This window comes from Perognathus longimembris, chromosome 5 (assembly GCF_023159225.1).
Source record: "Perognathus longimembris pacificus isolate PPM17 chromosome 5, ASM2315922v1, whole genome shotgun sequence".
In the NCBI taxonomy this organism is placed as follows: Eukaryota; Metazoa; Chordata; class Mammalia; order Rodentia; family Heteromyidae; genus Perognathus; species Perognathus longimembris.
In genome coordinates this window covers 66740237-66761585 of record NC_063165.1, presented here as the reverse complement: position 1 = coordinate 66761585, position 21349 = coordinate 66740237, and the positions used below count along the sequence as shown (strand labels likewise).

Genomic DNA, 21349 nt, shown 5'->3' with positions numbered 1-21349 from the left:
CACAGAAAGGCTCAAGAACAGTAGCCTAGTCCCTGAGTTCAAGCCCCAGGACCGGCAAACAAACAACTAAATTATTTTTAAAATTGATTTTGCAAACATTTCAGAGAATGTTTTTTTGATAATAACAAAGACATGTATCTTTAATGTCGGCCAATCTTCAGTCATGTTCTATCAGTGTTGCTCTATTTTTTCCTTTTCTCTTTTAGCTTTGTAAGCAGTTGATTGGTACAGCCGTTTACAATGGGAACAACAATTCCAGTTCTGTTGAAAGCCCTAGATTAGCAGTCAGAGGACCTGAGTTCTAATCTTGGCATATGCAGCACCTTGTGATATGATATAACTCTAGCTAAATCACCTAAAGTTAGAAAATTAAGGTTGGTCTACAAAAATAGGTGAGGGTAGATAATCAAGAATGTACTCTAGTTGCCTGGTGTGTCTATAATTTGTAATTTAATGTACATATATTAATTTCACTAAATTATAATCTTACTGTAGATATATTATAAAGCAGATACACATGTGAAAAACTATATAAAAGAGAAATATGTATGCCATTATTAAACACAGTGGCCCTATGATCATAATTCCAGTTCACATGTGATTGTTACCTTTTCTGAAAACAATTTGCACTTCCTTAAAATGAATTTGAGGTGATTACCCAGTGACAAGTACATTCTGTTAAGAATAGTAGCTTAAATGGTACTTTGATCTAGAAGAGGTATAGACATTTAAATGAAGACTATAAGATAAAATTTTGAGGTCCACCGCTGCCACCTCCTCCAGCCGCTGTGGTGCTGCCTGTGTGCTCGTTCGGTGCGGACCGGGGGCCTCTTATATGAAGCGGCATTTGAGGAGACTCCGGCGCTCGCGATGGCCGACGAAAAGCCCAAGGAAGGAGTCAAGACTGAGAACAACGATCATATTAATTTGAAGGTGGCGGGGCAGGATGGTTCTGTGGTGCAGTTTAAGATTAAGAGGCATACACCACTTAGTAAACTAATGAAAGCCTATTGTGAACGACAGGGTTTATCGATGAGGCAGATCAGATTCCGATTTGATGGGCAGCCAATCAATGAAACAGACACACCTGCACAGTTGGAAATGGAGGATGAAGATACAATTGATGTGTTCCAGCAGCAGACAGGAGGTGTCTACTAAGAAAGGGAACCTGCTACTTTGCTCCAGAACTTTGTTCTTATAGACCAAGAATACATTTTTAATTAGAAAACTGCAGTTTGGTTCCACCACATCCTGACTACTACAGTATAGTTTTCTAGCTTTCATTTTCCCCTTCCCCATTCCTTTATTGTACATAAAGTAACTGGTGTATGTGCACAAGCATATTGCTTTTCTTTTTTCTTTTTCTTTTCCTTTTTTAAAAAAAATCCTAAATGGCCAATGGTATATTTTGATTGACATCAAATGGAGATGGGATGGGGAAAAATACTGGTTCTGTGAAAATATCCCCCTTCTCCATTAGTGGCATGCTCATTCAGCTTTTATCTTTATATTTCAGTAAGTTATTTTGCTCTCACTGTTTTAACAAAAAAAGAAAAAAAAACCAACAAAAATCCTTGCATACCTTGTTTGATTGGAGAATTTTAATGTTTTCATTTATCATTGTAAAACCAAGGACAATTTTATAACTTTTTTGTACGTAGCTGTTACATGTAGGGCAATCTGTCTTTAAGTAGGGGTAAATTACTCTTAAAAAAAAGAATCCTAGATAGTTTTCCCTTCAAGTCAAGCGTCTTGTTGTTTAAATAAACTTCTTGTTTAAAATGAAAAAAAAAAGATAAAATTTTGAGACAATATACCGTGTTATCTTTTTTTCTAATATGTAAATTCAGTTTGGGTAACATTTAAGAGCATAGTCATATATTTAGTGATTCCAAAATTCATCATTAAATTCACACGTATAGTTAATATTACATAACTAATAGTATGCATTTCTAAGAACTAACTAAACATTCCACATAGTTTGAAGCAGATTTTCATTTTTAAGGCCAATAGGTATAGCATGTTATTGTGCTATCAGAGATGGTGAATTACTTTTGATAGTTTTCTTTGCTTGATTGTTTAAAACTTCTACTACAGAGCTAACATCAAAATCTGTTTATAATGAATATTTCCAAAGCAGAATATTTACTAAATTAAAACCAGAAAACGCAGTTTAAATGATATTCCTAGCATAGTGTACCCTACAGAGATTGGACAGGAGCTTTAGCAGTCAGCACACTCTGGATATCTTGGTGTGCTTCAGGGCAGGATCCAGGCAGGAGATGTTGCTGAAACCACATTTCTACTTTTCTTCAGTATGCTGAATATTCATTGTACTTTTGTCCTGCAACTGCTGTAACAAATAAGTGGTTCTGGTTGCTAGAAGTGTGGAATGAGATTCATTGGGCCCAGTCCCATTAGCGGGTTTTTAAGGCAATGGTTTCTGCACTTTGATTTTCTCAGTGTTGATGGTGCTGCATTTTTTAAATTGAAATGAGGGAGGAGGTAACAAGTTGTACACGAATTGTACCCACTGCCTTAAGTATGAAACTGTAACCCTTTCTGTACATCACTTTGACAATAAATAAGTAATTATTTAAAAAATTGATTTAGTCATTATCAAAGTGATATGCAGAGAGGTTACAGTTTCATACATAAGGCAGTGAGTAGATTTCTTATGAAACTTGATACCTCCTCCCTCATTTAAATTTGTGGTTACACATCACTTCAATCTTTGCTGCACGGTCACAATGCCTTCTCCTTTTCTCTGTCTTTTCTTTCTTTTTCTTTGCCAGTTTCTTTTGAAAATATCTGTGTTGGATCCACTCAGATAATCTAGAGTAGTCATTTCATCTCTAAACCCTTAACTGAAGGACAAATACAACTTCAGCATATCAGGCAACATTCACAGGTGCCAAGAAGTAGGAAACATTCATATCTATGCAAGTCCTTATCAATAAGCCAAATTCCGTTATTAAATTATTCAGTATTATTTTTTCCGGTTGTGAGGCTTGAACTCTGGAGATCTGGGTGCTGTCCCTGGGCCTCTTTGTGCTCAAGGCTATAACTTGAGCCACAGAGGCACTTCCAGTTTTTGAGTGGTTACTTTGAGATATGAGCCTCCTGGGGACTTTTCTGCCTAGCCTGGCTTCAAACTGTGATCCTCAGATCTCAGCCTTCTGAGTAGCTAGGATTACGTGCATCACCTTACTTGAATGTATTCTTAAACTACACCAAGTAATACATTCTTTGGTACATAAGAGCTTGTAATTTAATTATATCAAATCATACACAAATGCAGCCCTGCAATAATGAAAGAAGATGGGAGACCAGAGAAAAAGCACAGCTATTTATTATTTAACATCAAGGGAATGAGTTATTCCCATCAAGGGAATGGTGTATTGTTCTATGCTACAATTCAGTATAAATAGAATAGGCCAATTAGTATACATAAAATTTTTAACCAAATATAAATAGACTATTTTATCATGCTCCAACAATGGCTGTTGTGTGTTATTGCTCTAAGATGTAGCCACAGTGATACTTCCCTCTCACCTGCTTATTCTTACCTTATCTTTTGTAGCTCACTTCAAGTCACAGCAGCATGAAAACGTCTGTATCATATAACCTAGATGTGTTTAAGATGATTTAATCATGGCTAGAAGTTTTAATTCTTTATTATGTCATCTCACCTAGCTCCCTTAAGCACACACTCTTTGTGAAAGTTGAGGTATTTTCTACTTAATGCTAGGCCTGAAATGTACCTAAAAACACAGATATCAAGGAATATTGCTCAGCAAATTAAAAATATCTAAAAATTAAATATCATGTAATCAAGAACTCACAGAAGATATTATGTAAGTGTGGCTAACATCTTCCACCAGTTGACTTTAGGTGAAAGAAGTAGCTTTCTGTAATAAGGATAGGTTTTATTCACTCAACCCGATTTCATACTGTTGAAATGTACTTTAACTGTACACTATGGTTTCTAAACTCTTACCCCTCTGAATTTTGTCTATTCACAGTGACCAGATTAAATGTCTTATAACACAACTAGCAGGCTTCTTGTCCTAAAATATTCAACATGTCTGTAGATGTTACATATTGTAGTTTACAAAAATACCATACCACCACCATACCATACCACTTATTCTGTTGTACTATATCATAACATACTTACTATATAAGCTATCATACTCTATTAAGATCATTTCAATTGTCACTCCACATTCTTCTTACATGAACCTTAACCCTTTCTTCTTAAGTCATTCTTCTCATCATAGTCAAATTAATCCACTATATTCCAAATGTACTTCATTTCTATACATATAGTGATTATGGCCCTTTAAGAATACAACCAAAGGGCTGGGGATATAGCCTAGTGGCAAGAGTGCCTGCCTCGGGTGCACGGAGCCCTAGGTTCGATTCCCCAGCAACACATATACAGAAAACGGCCAGAAGCGGCGCTGTGGCTCAAGAGGCAGAGTGCTAGCCTTGAGCGGGAAGAAGCCAGGGACAGTGCTCAGGCACTGAGTCCAAGGCCCAGGACTGGCCAAAAAAAAAAAAAAAAAAGAATACAACCAAAGGGCTGGGAATATGGCCTAGTGGCAAGAGTGCTTGCCTCGTATACATGAAGCCCTGGGCTCGATTCCCCAGCACCACATATATAGAAAATGGCCAGAAGTGGCGCTGTGGCTCAAGGGGCAGAGCACTAGCGTTGAGCAAAAAAGAAGCCAGGGACAGTGCTCAGGCCCTGAGTCCAAGCCCAGAGACTGGCACAAAAAAAAAAAAAAAAAAAAGAATACAACCAAAGCCTTTCCTGCTTATAAATCCAGTTTTTATTACATTATGGAGCCACAGTTCTCTCTTTTTTTTTTTTTTTTTTCCTATAGTGGCTGTTTGAGGAGAACAGTATAATAGAATAGAATGGAATAATTTAGCTACACATCAGATCCTAGCTCTGATCTGTGCAAACTTCTGGAGTACAGACAAAAGACAACCCCTCTGCCTCCGTTTCCTTCCATATCCTGAAAGGACATTAAAATATTTACTTTCATTGAATTGTGCACCTTAGCTGTTATGTTTTTACTAAGTGCCTTTCTCCTTCCAAGCTTAGAGAGGAAAAAATGCTGCCTAAAATCTCAAATGGTTTTCTTCTACCATATGTGCTGATTTCTGGCAAAGAACAGGACATTTATAAGACCAGTTAATTGAACAAATAGTTATTACCTAAGAAGGGTTTCTCAAATGGTAGCTATATATCATCATCATCATCATCATCATCATCACTATTGATATCAACATCACTACCAATGTCATCATCATCATCATAATCAATATTATGATCACATTAGTATCAGAATTACCACTAATGTCATTATTACCATCTGGGAAATTTTGGATATTGATTAGTCTTGCTATTTATTCTCATGTTAAATCAAGCTTATTTCTTTTGTTCTGATTCTTGCTATTTAGTGATTGATGCTACACAATGATGTACCAAAGCTAATACTATAGGGTTGCATAAGATTGAGTATTAAAGAAAAGAAGATTCTAGAACTATATTTCTCCCCTAAAGACCACATATTCACATTCCATTGCTAGCAATCCAACCGGAGACTACGAGCTGCCTGTAGGCTCTTCATGCCACATAGATTTACTTTTTTAGCAGACACTTTTAATTATTTTCTATTCCCCTTCGAAGCTTGCAAAATATCAATATGTCACATTTTAATAATCCCTCAGAGGAAATGATTTCTGACTAACACATGAACATTTAGCAAGCCATATTTGCAAAGCAAAGGATTGCCGGTGTTACCAGGTTTCTATTGAATTCTTATATGGATTCCTTAAGAACATGAAAACAGGGCCTGGGAATACAGACTAGTGGCAAGAGTGCTTGTCTCACATAGATGAAGCCCTAGGTTCGATTCCTCAGCACCACATATATAGAAAAGGCCAGAAGTGGCGCTGTGGCTCAAGCTGGCAGAGTGCTAGCCTTGAGCAAAAAGAAGCCAGGGACAGTGCTTAGGCCCTGAGCCCATGCCCCAGGACTGACAAAAATAAATGAGGGAGGAGTTAATAAGTAGTGCAAGAAATGTACCCATAGTCTAATGTTTGAAACTGTAAAAATAAAAATTTTAATTAAAAAAAAAAGAATATGAAAATAGCCAACTTCAACTCCAACTATCTGTCTATGCAAGATTTGAAAAGAATAAATTAGTGAGATCCTGACCAAGACTGGTTTATGAACTAGCCTGCTCCTGCATTCAGATCTGCCAGCCACCAGAATCTTCTAGATGTTCCTGTTGTCCTAGTTGAGCAACAATACAGAATAACAAAATGAATCTTGGACTCTGTAGCTCAGCTGAGCTACTGGGGTTCAGCAAGGCTTGCCAACCTGTGCAAAGCCTCTTCCTCACATGAAAGCTTTATTTGCGGATGAAGAGTGTGACATAGAGGTAACTAAATAATTTGTTGATTTAAATAACCGTATATAGCTTTTATTACCAGTATCTATAAAACCATCTACACTGCTAAATTAAGGAGTTATTTTGATGCCCTTTCCCAACTGCCTCTCTCAAACTGCAGATGTGCCTAGAGTAAAGGAAAGATGAGAAAGTAAAGATCAGGAGAGATACACACTGCTCTATAGATGTGTTATGGTTAGTGTTAGGTTTGTGGTTAGGGAAAGAGATTAGGGTTCAGGTTAGGGTTTGGGTTAGTGTTACAGTTCTTGTTAGGCTAGTGGTTAGGGTTAGGATTCAGGTTAGGGATAGGGATTAGGGTTTAGATTTGGATTCAGGCTAGAGTCATGGTTATGGTTAGGGTTCGGGTTCGTGTAGGCTTAGTGTTAAGTTGAGGATTCAGGGTTCAGTTAAGGGTTTGTGTTTGGGTTAGGGATCGGGTAGGCTTAGGTTTATGGTTATGGTTTCATTTAGGTTTAGGTTGGGGGTTCCTGTTAGGGTTTGATTTCAGATTAGGGGTATGTTTATGTTAAGTTTCAGGTTAGAAGTCTGGTTCAGGTTCAGATTAGGTTTAGGGCTTGGTGTGTGTTAGGCTTAGGGTTTGAGTTTGGGTTAGGTTTAGAGTTGAAATTCATATTAGGCTTTTTCTTGTGGTTCCGGTTCCGGTTCAAACTCATGGTAGGGTTATTTTTGGGTTCGGGTTAAGGTTTTGTTAGGGTTAGGTTAAGGGTTCTTTCTTGGTTTCAGGTTCGGATTGGGGTTAGTATTCATGTTAACCTTAGGGTTTAGGTTCATGTTAGGGTTCAAGATCATGTTAGGGTTCGGATTCTTGTTAGGGTTTGGGTTTGGATTCGGTTTCTGCTTCATGTTAGGTTTCGGGTTAGGCTTCAGGTTTGGGTTACGATTAGGGTTCAGGTTCCTATAACGATTAGGGTTCAGGAAAGGGTTACGTTTATGGTTTGGGTTTAGGATAGGATTAGGGTATGGGTAGGGTTTGGATCGGGGTTAGGATTAGGGTTCGGGTTCGGATAAATGTTCTTGTTAGGTAGGTTTAAGGTTTATGTTACTGTTAGAATTTATGTTATTCTTAGGGTTCTTGTTCGGGTTAGGGTTTGAGTTCTTGTTAGGGTTAGACTTATTGTTAGTGTTCCTGTTCAAGTTAGGATTCCAGTTCCGTTAGGGTTTGGTTTAGGATTCGGGTTTTGTTAGGGTTTGTGTTTGATGTTAGGGTTTTGTTTAGGGTTCAGAGTCAGGTTACGCGTAGGGTTATGGATCAGGTTTTGGTTAGGATTAAGGTAGGGTTAGGGTTCGGATTAGGGTTTGGTTTTGTGTTACTGTTCAAGTTATGTTTAGTGTCCAGGCTAGGTTTCAGATTCAGGTTTGGATTCTCATTCGGTTTTGAGTTTGGGTTAATGTTAGGGTTCATGTTCTTGTTAGGTTTCTTGATAGGGTTCAGGTTAGGGTTAGGGTTAGATTTAGGTTAAGAGTTCTTTTTGGAGTTTGGGTTATTGTATGGATTCCTTTTAGGGTAGTCTTTGTGTTAGGCTTAGGGTTCCAGTTATGGTTAGGGTTAGGGTAGGGTTAGGATTATGGTTATGGTGAGGGTTTGAGTTAGGATTAGGGTTCAGCTTCGTTTTAGGGTTCTTGATACACTCTCAGGTCCTGGTTAGGTTCAGAGTTCAGGTTAAGGTTTGTGTTCATGTTTGGGTTAAGGCTAGGCTTTATGTTCCTGTTAGGGTTCTTGTTAAGGTTTGGTTAAGATTTCTTGTTAGGGTTCAGATTCGGGTTTGGGTTTTGATTTGGGCTAGGGTTCGGGTTCGGGTTTAGATTCATATTAGCCTTATGGTTAGGGTTAGTGTTAGTGTTAGATTTCAGGTTGGGGTTAGGTTTAGGGTGTGGGTTAGCTTTAGGGTTGATTCATGGTTAGTTGAGTTCAGAGTTTCTGTTAGGCTTAGGGTTAGGTTTCATGTTAGGTTTAGCATTATGGTTCGGGTTTCTGTTAGGGTTAGGGTTGGAGTTCGGGTTAGGATTTAGGTTATGGTTCAGGTTAGGGTTAGGAATAGGCCTTGGGCTAGGGCCAGGTTTAGGATTTGTCCTAGGGCTTGTTTTGTGTTTTGGTTTAGGGTTATGATTAGTGTTAATGCTCAGGTCATGTTGGGTTATGGTTAGTGTTAGAGTTAGGGGTAGGGACAGGTGTAGGGTTATGTTTAAGGCCAAGCTTAGCGTTTTGGTTAGCATTAGGGTTAAGGTTAAAGTTTCAGATTATGGTTAAGGGCTAGGGTTTGGGTTTGGTTTAGAGTTAGGGTTAGAGTTAGGTCTAGTATTAGTGTGAGGTTTATGTTTATGGCTATTTTTATTTTGAGCTTAAAGCTACCGTTAAGCTTTGGTTCACAATTAGAATTATGTTTAGGGTTAGTATTACTGTTTTGATGAGGATTTTCGTTAGGGCTATGGTTACTTTTAGGGTTAGGGCTATGTTTTTGGTTAGGTCTTTGAATATCATTAGGGTTAGGCTTAGAGTTATTGATCGGGCTAGTGTTAGGCTTAACTTTATTTTTTCAGTTTGGGATTGGGTTAGTCCTAAGGTTACACCTTGGTTAGTGTTAGGGTTATGTTTACAGTTAGCATTTGGTTTAGGTTTATGATTAGGATTATGGTTATTTGTAGGTTTAGTGCTTGGGTTGTGGTTATTTTTAGGGTTTGGACTAGTGGTATGGTTAGGTTAAATTTTTGGTCCTGGCTAGAGCTAGGGTTAGTGTTAGGGATAGGATTCAGGTTTGGATTTGCTTTAGAGTTAGGTTTCATGCTATAATTTGGGCTACAGTTAAGGTTATGGTTATGGTTAAGGTTAGGATTGCCACCTTTAGTAGAACTTAGAAGATAATGTAACTATATTAACATATTTAGCAAAAATAGATGGTATTAGTTTTTAAGGAGAATCAACTTTTTTTAAACCTTTTTTTCTTCATTGTCAAAGTGTTATACAGAAGGGTTACAGATTCATATAAAAGGCAGTGAATACATTTCTTGTTCTACTTGTTAGCTCCTCCCTCATTTTCTGCCCTCCCCCCTCCCCTGTCCTTTTCCTCCCAAGCGTTGTGCAATTGGTTTATACCAAATGGTTTCTAAGTGTTGCTTTTGAATGGTTTGTCTTTTTGTTCTTAGTCTCTCAATTTTGGTATTTCTTCTCCCTTCCCCAGTTCTATTATCCTTATAAACAGTATCCAGAGGACTCGGATGTAATGCAGTGGTAGCTATTGTACAACCATAGGAAGGGACTACAAGAGAAACCAAACTAGACATACCACTCAGTCAAAGCAACAAGCACTTGGAAAATATTAATTCTAAGTGAAGTGACCCAGATCCAAAAAACATAAATCCTATGGTGTCCCTTATAGGAGATAGCTAGTACATGAATAGGCTAGTCATGGTAGAAGACCAAAATACCACAATGGCTACACCCATATGACCACATAAGAAGATGCCAAGTGAAATGAACTCCATGTTATGGAAACAAGAGTTTTACCACTGTTGTAATTATTCTCAACATGCCATGTGGACTCGTACTACTTTTTTTCTCTTTTTCTTTGTCTATTTGACTTCAATGTTTTTATTGCCTACTTTGTCCACTTAAGGAAAAGGAGAATTCATCTTTCACAGTAACCAGTAACATAGGCTTTCTAGTAAAACATGTTCTTGTAGTGAAAATTAAAAGATAATTTAAGGGAGTTGTCAGTCATCTATTTTCCCCCTTAGTTTTCATTGCCCCTGGGTCTGTGATGTATGTATTTTAAAAAATCAGTTCTGGCAAAGGGAATAGAGCTCACTTTAGCCTGATATTTAAAAGCACTGTTTAAGCCTAATTTGCTTATACCTAAAGAGCAGGTCATGGAGCATTTGCCCCCTATGAGTTTCTTTGTATTGAGGTATGTAAACCATGAGAACAGCAATCTATCACATGTGATTCATGAATGTCAGCCATGTCTTCTGTTCAAGATGAGGTCATGAGTTCCTGTTCTTACTTGACATTATAAATACATCATAAAATAATAATAAATAATTATTAAATGATAATAAAATGAAATAATGGAAAAGACATCATTGAACTAAAACAATCCATCAGAAAAAGCAAGAAAAACCCTCCTGGGCTCTGTGAGCCGAATCATACAGAAGTGGGTTGGCATGGGAAACAGTGTAATAGTGAAGGTTTAGGACAGTGAAAAGTGTGGGATGAAGCAGAAATCTTAAACAGAGGGGTTGTAGCTTGGCAGGGTGTCATGTGTCTGTGAAGTTTGTGAAGGGTCTGGGGCAGCAGGATTATAGGTTTGAGGACAGCTGTTGCTATATAGCAAGACCATGCTAGGGGAAAAAGGAAAGAAAACAAAAACAGGCATTGTGTTTGAGTGCTGTAATTTATAGAAAGAGATTATCAAAGATGAAACCAATTTCCTGGGACAATGATCATAGATTACACAAAGAATTTTGAAAAATAATTACTCAAAAAGTTGGGTGCTGGTGGCTCATGCCTGTAAGTGAAGCTACTTAGTAAGTAGGCTGAGATCTGATGACCACAGTTTGAAGCAGGAAAATCCATGAGAATCTTATCTCCAACTAACTACTCAGAAAAAGCTAGAGGTAGTGCTGTAGCTGACGTGGTAGAGTGATAGCCTTGAGCACAAAGAGGCTCAGAGATAGACTTAGAGAAATATATTTGTATAATAAATCTATATTGAACATATGTAGGTAAAAAGAAGTAATTATATTTATATCAAATAAAATGAGTTCTACTTAGAAAGAATAACAAAATACTAATGTTATTAATATTGTAAGTTTACAAATCACGAGGGAAAAATAAGACATTCAAAAAGACAAAAAAAAATCAACTCCCTTACTGAAAAATCGTCAGTGATCACACAGGAGAAATACAAATATGCAAGAAAATAAGAAAAGCTTATCTACCTACATTAATGATCAGATAAATAAAAATAGTGCACAATGGAATTTTTTTTTGTTTTTGAATTAACATAGCTTAAAAGTATAGGCAAAACCTGTTATTAATGGAATTGCATGGAAATAATCACTCTAATGACTTATTGATGAAAATTATATGATCAATCTTTGGTAATTTGTTTTATGTAAAATGAGCATGTCATTTGACCTAGTGTAACATTCTACGTTTAGAAACTTAGTCTAGGGAGGTAATTAAAATTTTGTTCTGCACATTGTTTATATTACCACTTAGAGACGTTAGATTAAGAGGTAATTTTAAAGATGACTTGGTAGAGAAACTTATGATAGATATGTTCTCAGGCATCCTTTGTTTTTGTCTTTAATTTTAACCTTCATGACTGTAAACTATTTTTGCATGAATTATAAATGGCCTTGGGCCATCACATACAAAAATAAACATTTTCACTTTTCAATGACTAATGATTCTATGGTCACAGGCCAGGAATTCTCCTCCATAGACAATGGTCTGCCAGATATATTGCCGAATTATTTTAAAAGGGTTTGACCTGTTAACAGTTACTACCAAGTCAAATCATCCTTCTTGGCAAACAGCCTTCATTACACTAAATCATTAAGGTACCAGCAGCTCATTTATGCAGAAGGATCTTGTTAAGTAGTTGAATTTTATGGCTGTGTTTTTAGCACCACTGAAAAATGTCAGTGCTAGTTATTGAGCCTTGCTCTTGGTCAGAGTCACAAACACAGATAACTGCATAGAGTGGAAAGTACAGCAGACACAGTGGAAAATGTAGATGGCTGCAGCACATATTCTGTGCTAAGAACATCACACTATCAGTAGATTTTGCATTGCTATGTCATCATATTGTTCAAGACCTTGTTTGTGGGTGTGTAGTAAAAGCCTCACTTCTAAAATGTTGACAATGAAGGATAAGAAGGTAATTTTCTAGGTCAAATGAAATATGTCATATGTGAAGCACAGACTGTTATCTTTGATCTTTAGTGGAGAAAGTTACTTTGGTTGCCTCTCAGTCCCCCATATACACTATATTTTTTAACTCTGTGCCTGTACCTGAACCTTCACTAAGAAATATGTTTAATCAACTGTCCTTATTCTTTCCTCTTCTCCACAACTTACCTACCTCTATCCCAATATTTTAGATAGTTTCTTATTTCAGTTTTGTGTATTATCTAGTTTAGCCAGAATTATTTTTTCTAAGAAGTATGTAACTCTATGAATTATTAAAAATTACACTGGCTGTCCCTCGTTACTCATGCTTGTAATCCTACTTATTCAGGAGGGAGAGATCTGAGGATCATGGTTCAAACCCAACTGGGGCTTCACTGTCATTCTTCCTCATCCATTGTCTAATTGAATAAAGATAATAGAATAAAGAGTCTGATAGAATAAAGAATGTACCTACTGTTATTTTTACTCATATCTCCCTACCTTCTGTAATAGCTTTAATAGCCTTGCAAAGATTTTTCCTTGCTTCTCTGACACTTGGTCACCAATTTGACCTTGTAGTCCAGTGATTTACAGTACTGCTAAAAAGTTACTAGATAAAAAATATCATTTGAGAAATAGCTAACACACTGCAGGGAAATCTCTTTTTTATCTTTCATATGTACCAGTCAGTCTTGCGGAATTAAAATTTTGTGTATTTAGATGATTTTCCAATGCTTCTGTCTAATGTGGAACTAGAATTCCTTGGTATAATTTCCGTTTTTGGCAGTCAGGTTATTGGGATGGAAACAGTTTATAATGTTTCACTTAAAGATTGGTCCTAGACTCCAGGCAGACAGAGAATCTTTTGGTAGTTGGTAGATAAAGCTACTGGATTGAGAACTGCAAAAGAGATCAGCACATCTTTTGTACAAGTCAAGGAAAGTAGCGACCTATCAGAAATGCTAACCCTAACCCTAGTTATAAATTTTACCTTAACCCTAATGATAACAGTAACCCTAGACCTTAACCTAACCTTAACCCTAAAAATAACCCTAGCATTAACAATAACTCTAATATTAGCTATAACCCTATGGCTAAACCTAGCACAAACTCTAAACATAACCCTAAACCTGGTGCTAAACTTAATCTTAACGCTTAATCTATCCTTAAACCTAATTTAGCCCGATTCCTAACCCTAGCTCTAGCCCTAACAATAAACGTAAGACAGGCTTAGCCCAAACCAATCCCTAGAAACAGTCCTAACCCTAACTGTTGCGCTAAACCTTGCACTATCCCTACCCATAGCCCTAATCTTGTCTTAAAAATAGTGCAAACGCTAAAATTAAGCTTAACCCTAGTCATAACCCTCAGCTCTAACCATAGCATTAAACTAACCCCAACCATTAAAATTGGCCTAGCCATAAGCCTATCCCTAACCCTACCCCAAACCCTAATACTAGCGCACAACCCAGTCCCAACACTAACTAATTCTCTAACTCTAACCCGTATCTTAACTCTAACCCTAACCCTTATAATAACCCAATACCTAACCCGAAAGGTAGGCCTAACCCTAGACCTATTGCTAGCCATAACCCGAGACATAGGCCTAACCATAACAATAACCTTTGCCCTAAGCCTATTACAAACCCTAGCATTAACACTAAACCTAATCCTAGCCGAAACCCTGATACTACAAAAAACCTAGACCTAACCCTCACCCTAAGCATAAGACTGGGCCTAAACATATCCATGACTCTAAAGCTCATCCAAACCTAGCACTAGCTCTAAATCTAACCCTACCTATAACCTTAATGCTAACCCAAACACTAAACTTAGCATTAAAAATAATACAAAACATAGCCATAAACCTAAACCTAAATATAGCCCAAGCTGCAAACTTAATCCTAACCCTAACCTGAGCACTAACAGTAAAACTAACCCTAAAATTAACTTTAACCCTAAATCTAACATTAAATCTGAACCAAGTCCTCAAGTTAGTCCTCAAGTCCTAAGCTAATCCAAGCATTCACCACAACCCTAGTCTAAACGTACCTCTAGCACTAACCTTAAACTTAGCCCTAACCCTAATCCTAGCCCTAATCCAGACCTTAGCGTTAGCTCTAACCCTAAGACCAAACTTAACCAAATCCCTAACCCTAACATGAATCCTAATCCTAGTCCTCAAGTTAGCCCTATCCCTAACCCTAGCCCTGATACAAGCTCGAACAATGACCCTAGCTGAAAACCTAGCCATAGCACTATTGGTAACCTTAAATCTAGACCTAAACCAAAACTTCACCATAGTCATAGCTATCAACCTACCCCTATCCCTAAGCCTACAAACAATCCTAGTTATAACCCAAGCGTAAACAATAAACTTAGCCCTGAAACTAACCTGAACTCTAACCCAAACAATAACAAAAAGGCAAAACCTAAAACGAACTTGAACCCTAACACTAACCATAATCATAACAGGAACCTACCCCAAACCCTAACCCTAACTATAAGAGGAACTCTACACGAAACCCTAACTTATCCCTCACCATAATCCCTACCAGTAACCCTGACCCTAAACCTAATACAAACCCTAAGCCTAAACCGTACCCTAATTATAATACAAACCCTAATAAAAGTGCAAACCCTAACCCTAACAGAAACCCTAACCTGAACCAAAACCCTAACCCAATCCCGAACCCAAAGCTTAATACTAACCAAATCGCTACATTTACATTAACAAAAATTTTAATGCTAACACAAACTGGAAACCTAACCCACACACGAAACCTAACCTAAACTTTAACCCTAACTCTAACTTGAAACCAAACCAAAACCCTAATGTGAACCCGAACCATAACCCTAACCCTAAAGATAACCCAAAACCTAATCGTAGCCCAAACCTTAAACCTAAAATGAGCTCTAACCATAAACTTACTCCTAATCCTACCCTAACCATAGACCGAACCATAACCATAACAGAATGCAAATGCTAACCCAAAACCTACATGGAACACATAACCCTAGCACCAATTGTAAACGTTATAATAAACCAATGCCTCACCCAAACCCTGACCCTAACCCTAGCCATACAATAATGCTAATCTTAAACCCTAACCCTAACCTAACCCATACCAAGAACTGAACTTCACCCTAACTCAAACATAAACGTAACAAGAACTTTAAACCTAACCTGAAACCTAACTTGAAACCTAACCCTAACCTGAATTTAAACCCCATTCCAAACCTGAAACCTAATCCTAACACAAACCCTAACCATAAACCTAATAAGAACCCTAACCTGAACCCCAACCCTAAACTTAACATGAACTCAAGGCCAACATTAACTCAAACTCTAAACCCACCAAAAACCTAAAGGGAACCCTAACAGTACATGAACCCTAATCCTAACTCTAAACCGAACCCTAAACCTGCCCATAACCCTAACCCTAACTGTGCCCAAACCCTAATCTGAACCAGAACCCTAACATGAACCCTAACCAGAAACCTAACCTTAACTTGAACCCTAACCATTACCCAGCCTGAACGCTAGCCCTAACCCTAACATGAATCCTAACCCTAACACAAACTTGAGCCCTAACCCTAACACTAATACAAACCCTAACCCATACCTGTACCCAACCCTAACCAGAACTCCAACCAAACCTGAACCTCAATTCTAACCTGAACCCTAATCTCAACTAGACCCTGAACTTGAACCATAGTCCTAACCCAAACCCGAACCCGAACTCTAATCAGAACCCTAAACAAACCCTAACTCCAGCATACAGAGTGAGAAGACCATCAGTTTTTGAGGCCTTAAATAATCACATAAAATAAAATTGGCTCCTTTTCTCCTTAATTAAACACTAGCAGTGTTAAAACACTATAAATTTAGGAACAGTCACATGGCCTAATCATTCCCTGCCTGTTTCATTGGCTTTATTATTAATTTAAATTTAACCTTTCTGGAAACCTAAGAGCAGAACGTACTTTTTAAAAAAATTTCAAAACAGCTGTCACTGATTTCTGCTACCTAGGAAAAGGGAATAGGGAACTGAAATGTTTTAAATTGTGAAGGATAGCTTATAACCTATTGAAATATTTATAACGTTTTGGTAACAAAAAGCCCTTTTGTACGAATACAGAAAAATTAAAAAGTGGAAAAAATTTGTTCTTTTTTGTACGAATACAGAACAATTGGTATGTATATCATTTATTTGTTCTAGTTTTCTATTTGTAATACTTGATGCATAAAATTATTATACAGAATTGTGTGTGTGTTTGTGTCTGTGTATGTGTATCAATAAGTAGTATTATATGTTCCATCAGGCAATTGGACTCGAAAGTAGGTAGATTTGACCTATATATCTCCATGATATGACTGTTTACTTTAGATCTTATTTGAAATATTTTATTACTGCTGAATTTATTCTTCACTTATACTTGAAAAAGGGAAATGGATTGTAAAATTTACCTATGACATGAGTATAAAATTCATTGTCGGACAGGGACAAATCCACTCAGACTGTGATCAAAACCAATGCCCTTGGGGTAGCACAGAATAAGTGTCAACTATATTTTGCTGTTGTTTCACAAAAATTCCCTCCAGGAATTAATATGGTAGAAACTGACTGTACAACTTGGGGAGGGCAGAGGGGAAAGTTGGAAGAAAAACAAGGGAAGGGGTAACAAGTATGACAAGAAATGTACTCAATACCTTATGTTTGTAATTGTAACTCCTCTGTACATCACCTTGACAATAAAATTAAATATAAAAATAATAATATTCAGAATTTATAACATGGAGTTCATTTCACTTAGCATTATCTTATGCATTCATAGGGGCATAGCTATTAGGCTCTTGTGATCCTCTGCTGTGACTAGCTTAAACCTGTGCTAATTATTCCCTATGAGGGAGACCAAACGAGTGATATATCACTGTTGTAATTACTTTCAACATGCCATGTGAAACCATAGCTTCTATTGTTGATGATCCTCTTGTATCCCCTTCCTGTGGTTGTACCTGCACCATCACTGTAACTTATCTGAGTACATTGGAAACTGTATATACTGGTATTAAAACTAGGAAAGTAAAAGGGAATACCAAAATCGAGAGACACAGGAAAAAAGACAAATGACTACAAAAGCAATACTTGCAAAACTGTTTGGTGTAAACCAACTGATCAACTCTTGGGGGGAGAGGGAAAGGGGGAGGGGGTGGGGGGAATGATGGAGGAGGTAACAAACAGTACAAGAAATGTATCCAAGGCCTAACATATGAAACTGTAACCTCTCTGTACATCACTTTGACAATAAATAAGAAAAAAAATTTATATTAACATAACAGTTGCAGAAAATAATGCTGAAAGAATACAAAATGTTTAGAAGATTTACATGGAGATTAAAAAATAAAATGTTCTTTAAATTTTCCCACTTTTTAATAAAAATGAGCAATAAAAATATTACTCACGCTTCAAATTTAGCTTGCCCAGAAGTTATGTTAAAAAATAGCTGCTAATATAAACTTTTCCAGGGACTACTCAAAACTTACTCCTTTAAAAATTGTAAACCAACACATCGATAGGGCAGTGTGTATCTCTCCTGATCTTTACTTTGTCATCTTTCCTTTACTCTAGGCACATCTGCAGTTTGAGAGAGGCAGTTGGGAAAGGGCATCAAAATATCTCCTTAATTTAGCAGTGTAGATGGTTTTATAGATACTGGTAATAAAAGCTATATATGGTTATTTAAATCAACAAATGATTTAGTTACCTCTATGTCACACTCTTCATCCACAAATAAAGCTTTCATGTGAGGAAGAGGCTTTGCACAGGTTGGCAAGCCTTGCTGAACCCCAGTAGCTCAGCTGAGCTGCAGAGTCCAAGATTCATTTTGTTATTCTGTATTGTTGCTCAACTAGGACAACAGGAATATCTAGAAGATTCTGGTGGCTGGTAGATCTGAATGCAGGAGCAGGCTAGTTCATAAACCAGTCTTGGTCAGGATCTCACTAATTTATTCTTTTCAAATCTTGCATAGACAGATAGTTGGAGTTGAAGTTGGCTATTTTCATATTCTTTTTTTTTTAATTAAAATTTTTTTTTCACAGTTTCAAACGTTACATTTCTTGTACTACTTGTTACCTCCTCCTTCATTTTTTTTTTTTTTTTTTTTTTTTTGTCAGTCCTGGGTCATGGGCTCAGGGCCTAAGCACTGTCCCTGGCTTCTTTTTGCTCAAGGCTAGCACTCTGCTAGCTTGAGCCACAGCGCCACTTCTGGCCTTTTCTATATATGTGGTGCTGAGGAATCGAACCTAGGGTTTCATCTATGTGAGACAAGCACTCTTGCCACTAGGCTATATTCCCAGGCCCTGTTTTCATGTTCTTAAGGAATCCATATAAGAATTCAGTAGAAACCTGGTAACACCGGCATTCCTTTGCTTTGCAAATATGACTTGCTAAATGTTCCTGTGTTAGTCAGAAATCATTTCCTCTGAGGGATTATTCAAATGTGACATATTGTTATTTTGTGAGCTTTGAAGGGGAATAGAAAATAATTAAAAGTGTCTCCTGTGGGCTGGGAATATGGCCTAGTGGCAAGAGTGCTTACCTCATATACATGAAGCCCTGGGTTTGATTCCCCAGCACCACATATTTAGAAAATGGCCAGAAGTGGTGTTGTGCCTCAGGTGGCAGAGTGCTAGCTTTGAGAAAAAAAAAAAAAGAAGCCAGGACAGTGCTCAGGCCCTGAGTCCAAGGCCCAGGATTGGCACAAAAAAAAAGTGTCTGCTAAAATAGTAAATCTGTGTGACATGAGGAGCCTACAGGCAGTTTGTAGTCTCCAGTTGGATTGCTAGCAATGGAATGTGAATATATGGTCTTTAGGGGAGATAGATAGTTGTAGAATCTTCTTTTCTCTAATACTCAATCTTATGCAAACCTATAGTATTAGCTTTGGTACATCATTGTGTAGTATCAATCACTAAATAGATAGAATCAGAATAAAAGAAATAATCTTGATTAAACGCGAGAATAAATAGCAAGGCTAATCAATATCCAAAATTTCCCAGATGTGTATAATGACATTAGTGGTAATTCTGATACTAATGTGAACATAATATTGATTATGATGATGATGATGACATTGGTAGTGATGTTGATATCAATAGTGATGATGATGATGATCATATGTAACTAACATTTGAGAAACCCTTCCTAGGTGATAACTATTTGTTCAATTAACTGGTCTTATAAATGTCCTGTTCTTTGCCAGAAATCAGCGCATATGGTAGAAGAAACCATTTGATATTTTAAGCAGCATTTTTGCCTCTCTAAGCTTGGAAGGAGAGAGGCACCTAGTAAAAACATAACAGCTAAGGTACACAATTCAATGAAAGTAAATATTTTAATGTCCTTTCAGGATATGGAAGGAAACAGAGGCAGAGAGGTTGTCTTTTGTCTGTACTCCAGAAGTTTGCACAGATCAGAGCTAGGATCCAATCTGCAGCTAAATTATTCTATTCTATTCTATTCTATTCTATTCTATTCTATTATACTGTTCTCCTCAAACAGCCACTCTAGGAAAAAAAAAGAGAACTGAGGCTCCATATTGTAATGAAAATTGGATGTATAAGCAGGAAAGGCTTTGGTTGTATTCTTAAAGGGCCATAATCACTATATGTATAGATATGAAGTATATTTGGAAAACAGTAGATTAATTTGGCTACGATTAGAGGAATGACATAAGAAGAAAGGGTTAACGTTCATGTAAGAAGAATGTGGAGTGATAATTGAAATTATCTTAATACAGTATGACAGCTTGTATAGTAAGTATGGTATGATATAGGTGGTTGGTATGGTATGGCATGGTATTTTTGTAAACTACAATATGTAGCATCTATAGACATGTTAAATATTTTAGGACAAGAAATCTGCTAGTTGTGTTATAAGACATTTAATTTGGTCACTGTGAATAGACAAAATTCAGAGGGATAAGAGATTAGAAGCCAGAGTGTACAGTTAAAATACATTTCAGTAGTATGAAATCGGGTTGAGTGAATAAGGCTTGCAATTAAAAAGCTACAAAAATGCAGCTAGAATTAAGAGTGCAGACAATTAAAAAAGAAGCCTAATAATCATTGTAGGCTGTATATCTAAGACTAAAGAGAACACCAATGAAAAATGAAAACAAAATGACCTAGAAGAATGAAAAAAAAGTTCTCTAATTTGGGGTGGGGGAGGGATACTTGTGTCTCCCAATATCAGCTATTCTCTTAGTGAGTCTTTGATTTCTTCGTGGTGGTCAGCTGTCCTTCTGGTTTAGTTAGATTTGGAAGCCTTCTTGAATGTTGGGTGTAGCTGTTACCTCGTCACACTGAAGCCTGTCTGAACCTAACATAACTGAAAGTGAATGGATGTATTCACTTGGATGCATGCTCTGCTTCACAAAATTGGAGTATTTGCAGGCTTCCTCCCAGCCTAACTTAGTGGGAGGGGGTTATTGCTTTGTGTGCTAGAACAAGAAGAACTTCTTGTCTGCCACTTACAGTCTCTGCAGCCTGCTTTGGTGTGGGTAGTACTGTGGCATGTTAAAATCAGTGGCTTTTGGTGGTGGGGTGGGACGAAGAGGAAGGAGGAAGGCCATCCTGAGAACCTTCCTCTTAGCCTAGCCTGAAATTTCCATGAGGTTTTATAACCAGTCCAGTTTATTTTTTTTTCAGTGATATTTTAGAGACTTTCTGTTTTGTAGTTCCAAGGCACCTGGATAGATGCAGGCTGAGCTTATCCTTGATCTCTGCTGAGAGGCAGGGTCACCTGTCCCTGTGCAAGCTGCCTCCGCAGAGCTAGCCTGCCTTTCCTCCATGGGCCTTTTGTTTTCTGCCAGAAAGGGATGGTGGAATGGTATCAGGTTCCTTTGTCCTTCTCAAAAGATGGTGCAGCTTTATCCACAAATGTTTCTGGCTAGATGC

General features: G+C 37.4%; 1 protein-coding gene across 1 annotated transcript; it reads left to right on the top strand.

Annotated features, from left to right (window-relative positions):
• The first annotated feature begins 834 nt into the window (after positions 1-834).
• Positions 835-1242, top strand: LOC125351331 (small ubiquitin-related modifier 2). The gene has a single exon (XM_048346013.1). It carries the CDS (start codon positions 871-873, stop codon positions 1156-1158), a length of 288 nt encoding a protein of 95 aa, XP_048201970.1. The 5' UTR covers positions 835-870; the 3' UTR covers positions 1159-1242.
• The last annotated feature ends 20107 nt before the right edge of the window (positions 1243-21349 follow it).

Excerpts from the sequence above, each read along its gene's own strand:
- LOC125351331 (XM_048346013.1), top strand. The coding sequence starts at position 871 with ATGGCCGACGAAAAGCCCAAGGAAGGAGTCAAGACTGAGAACAACGAT.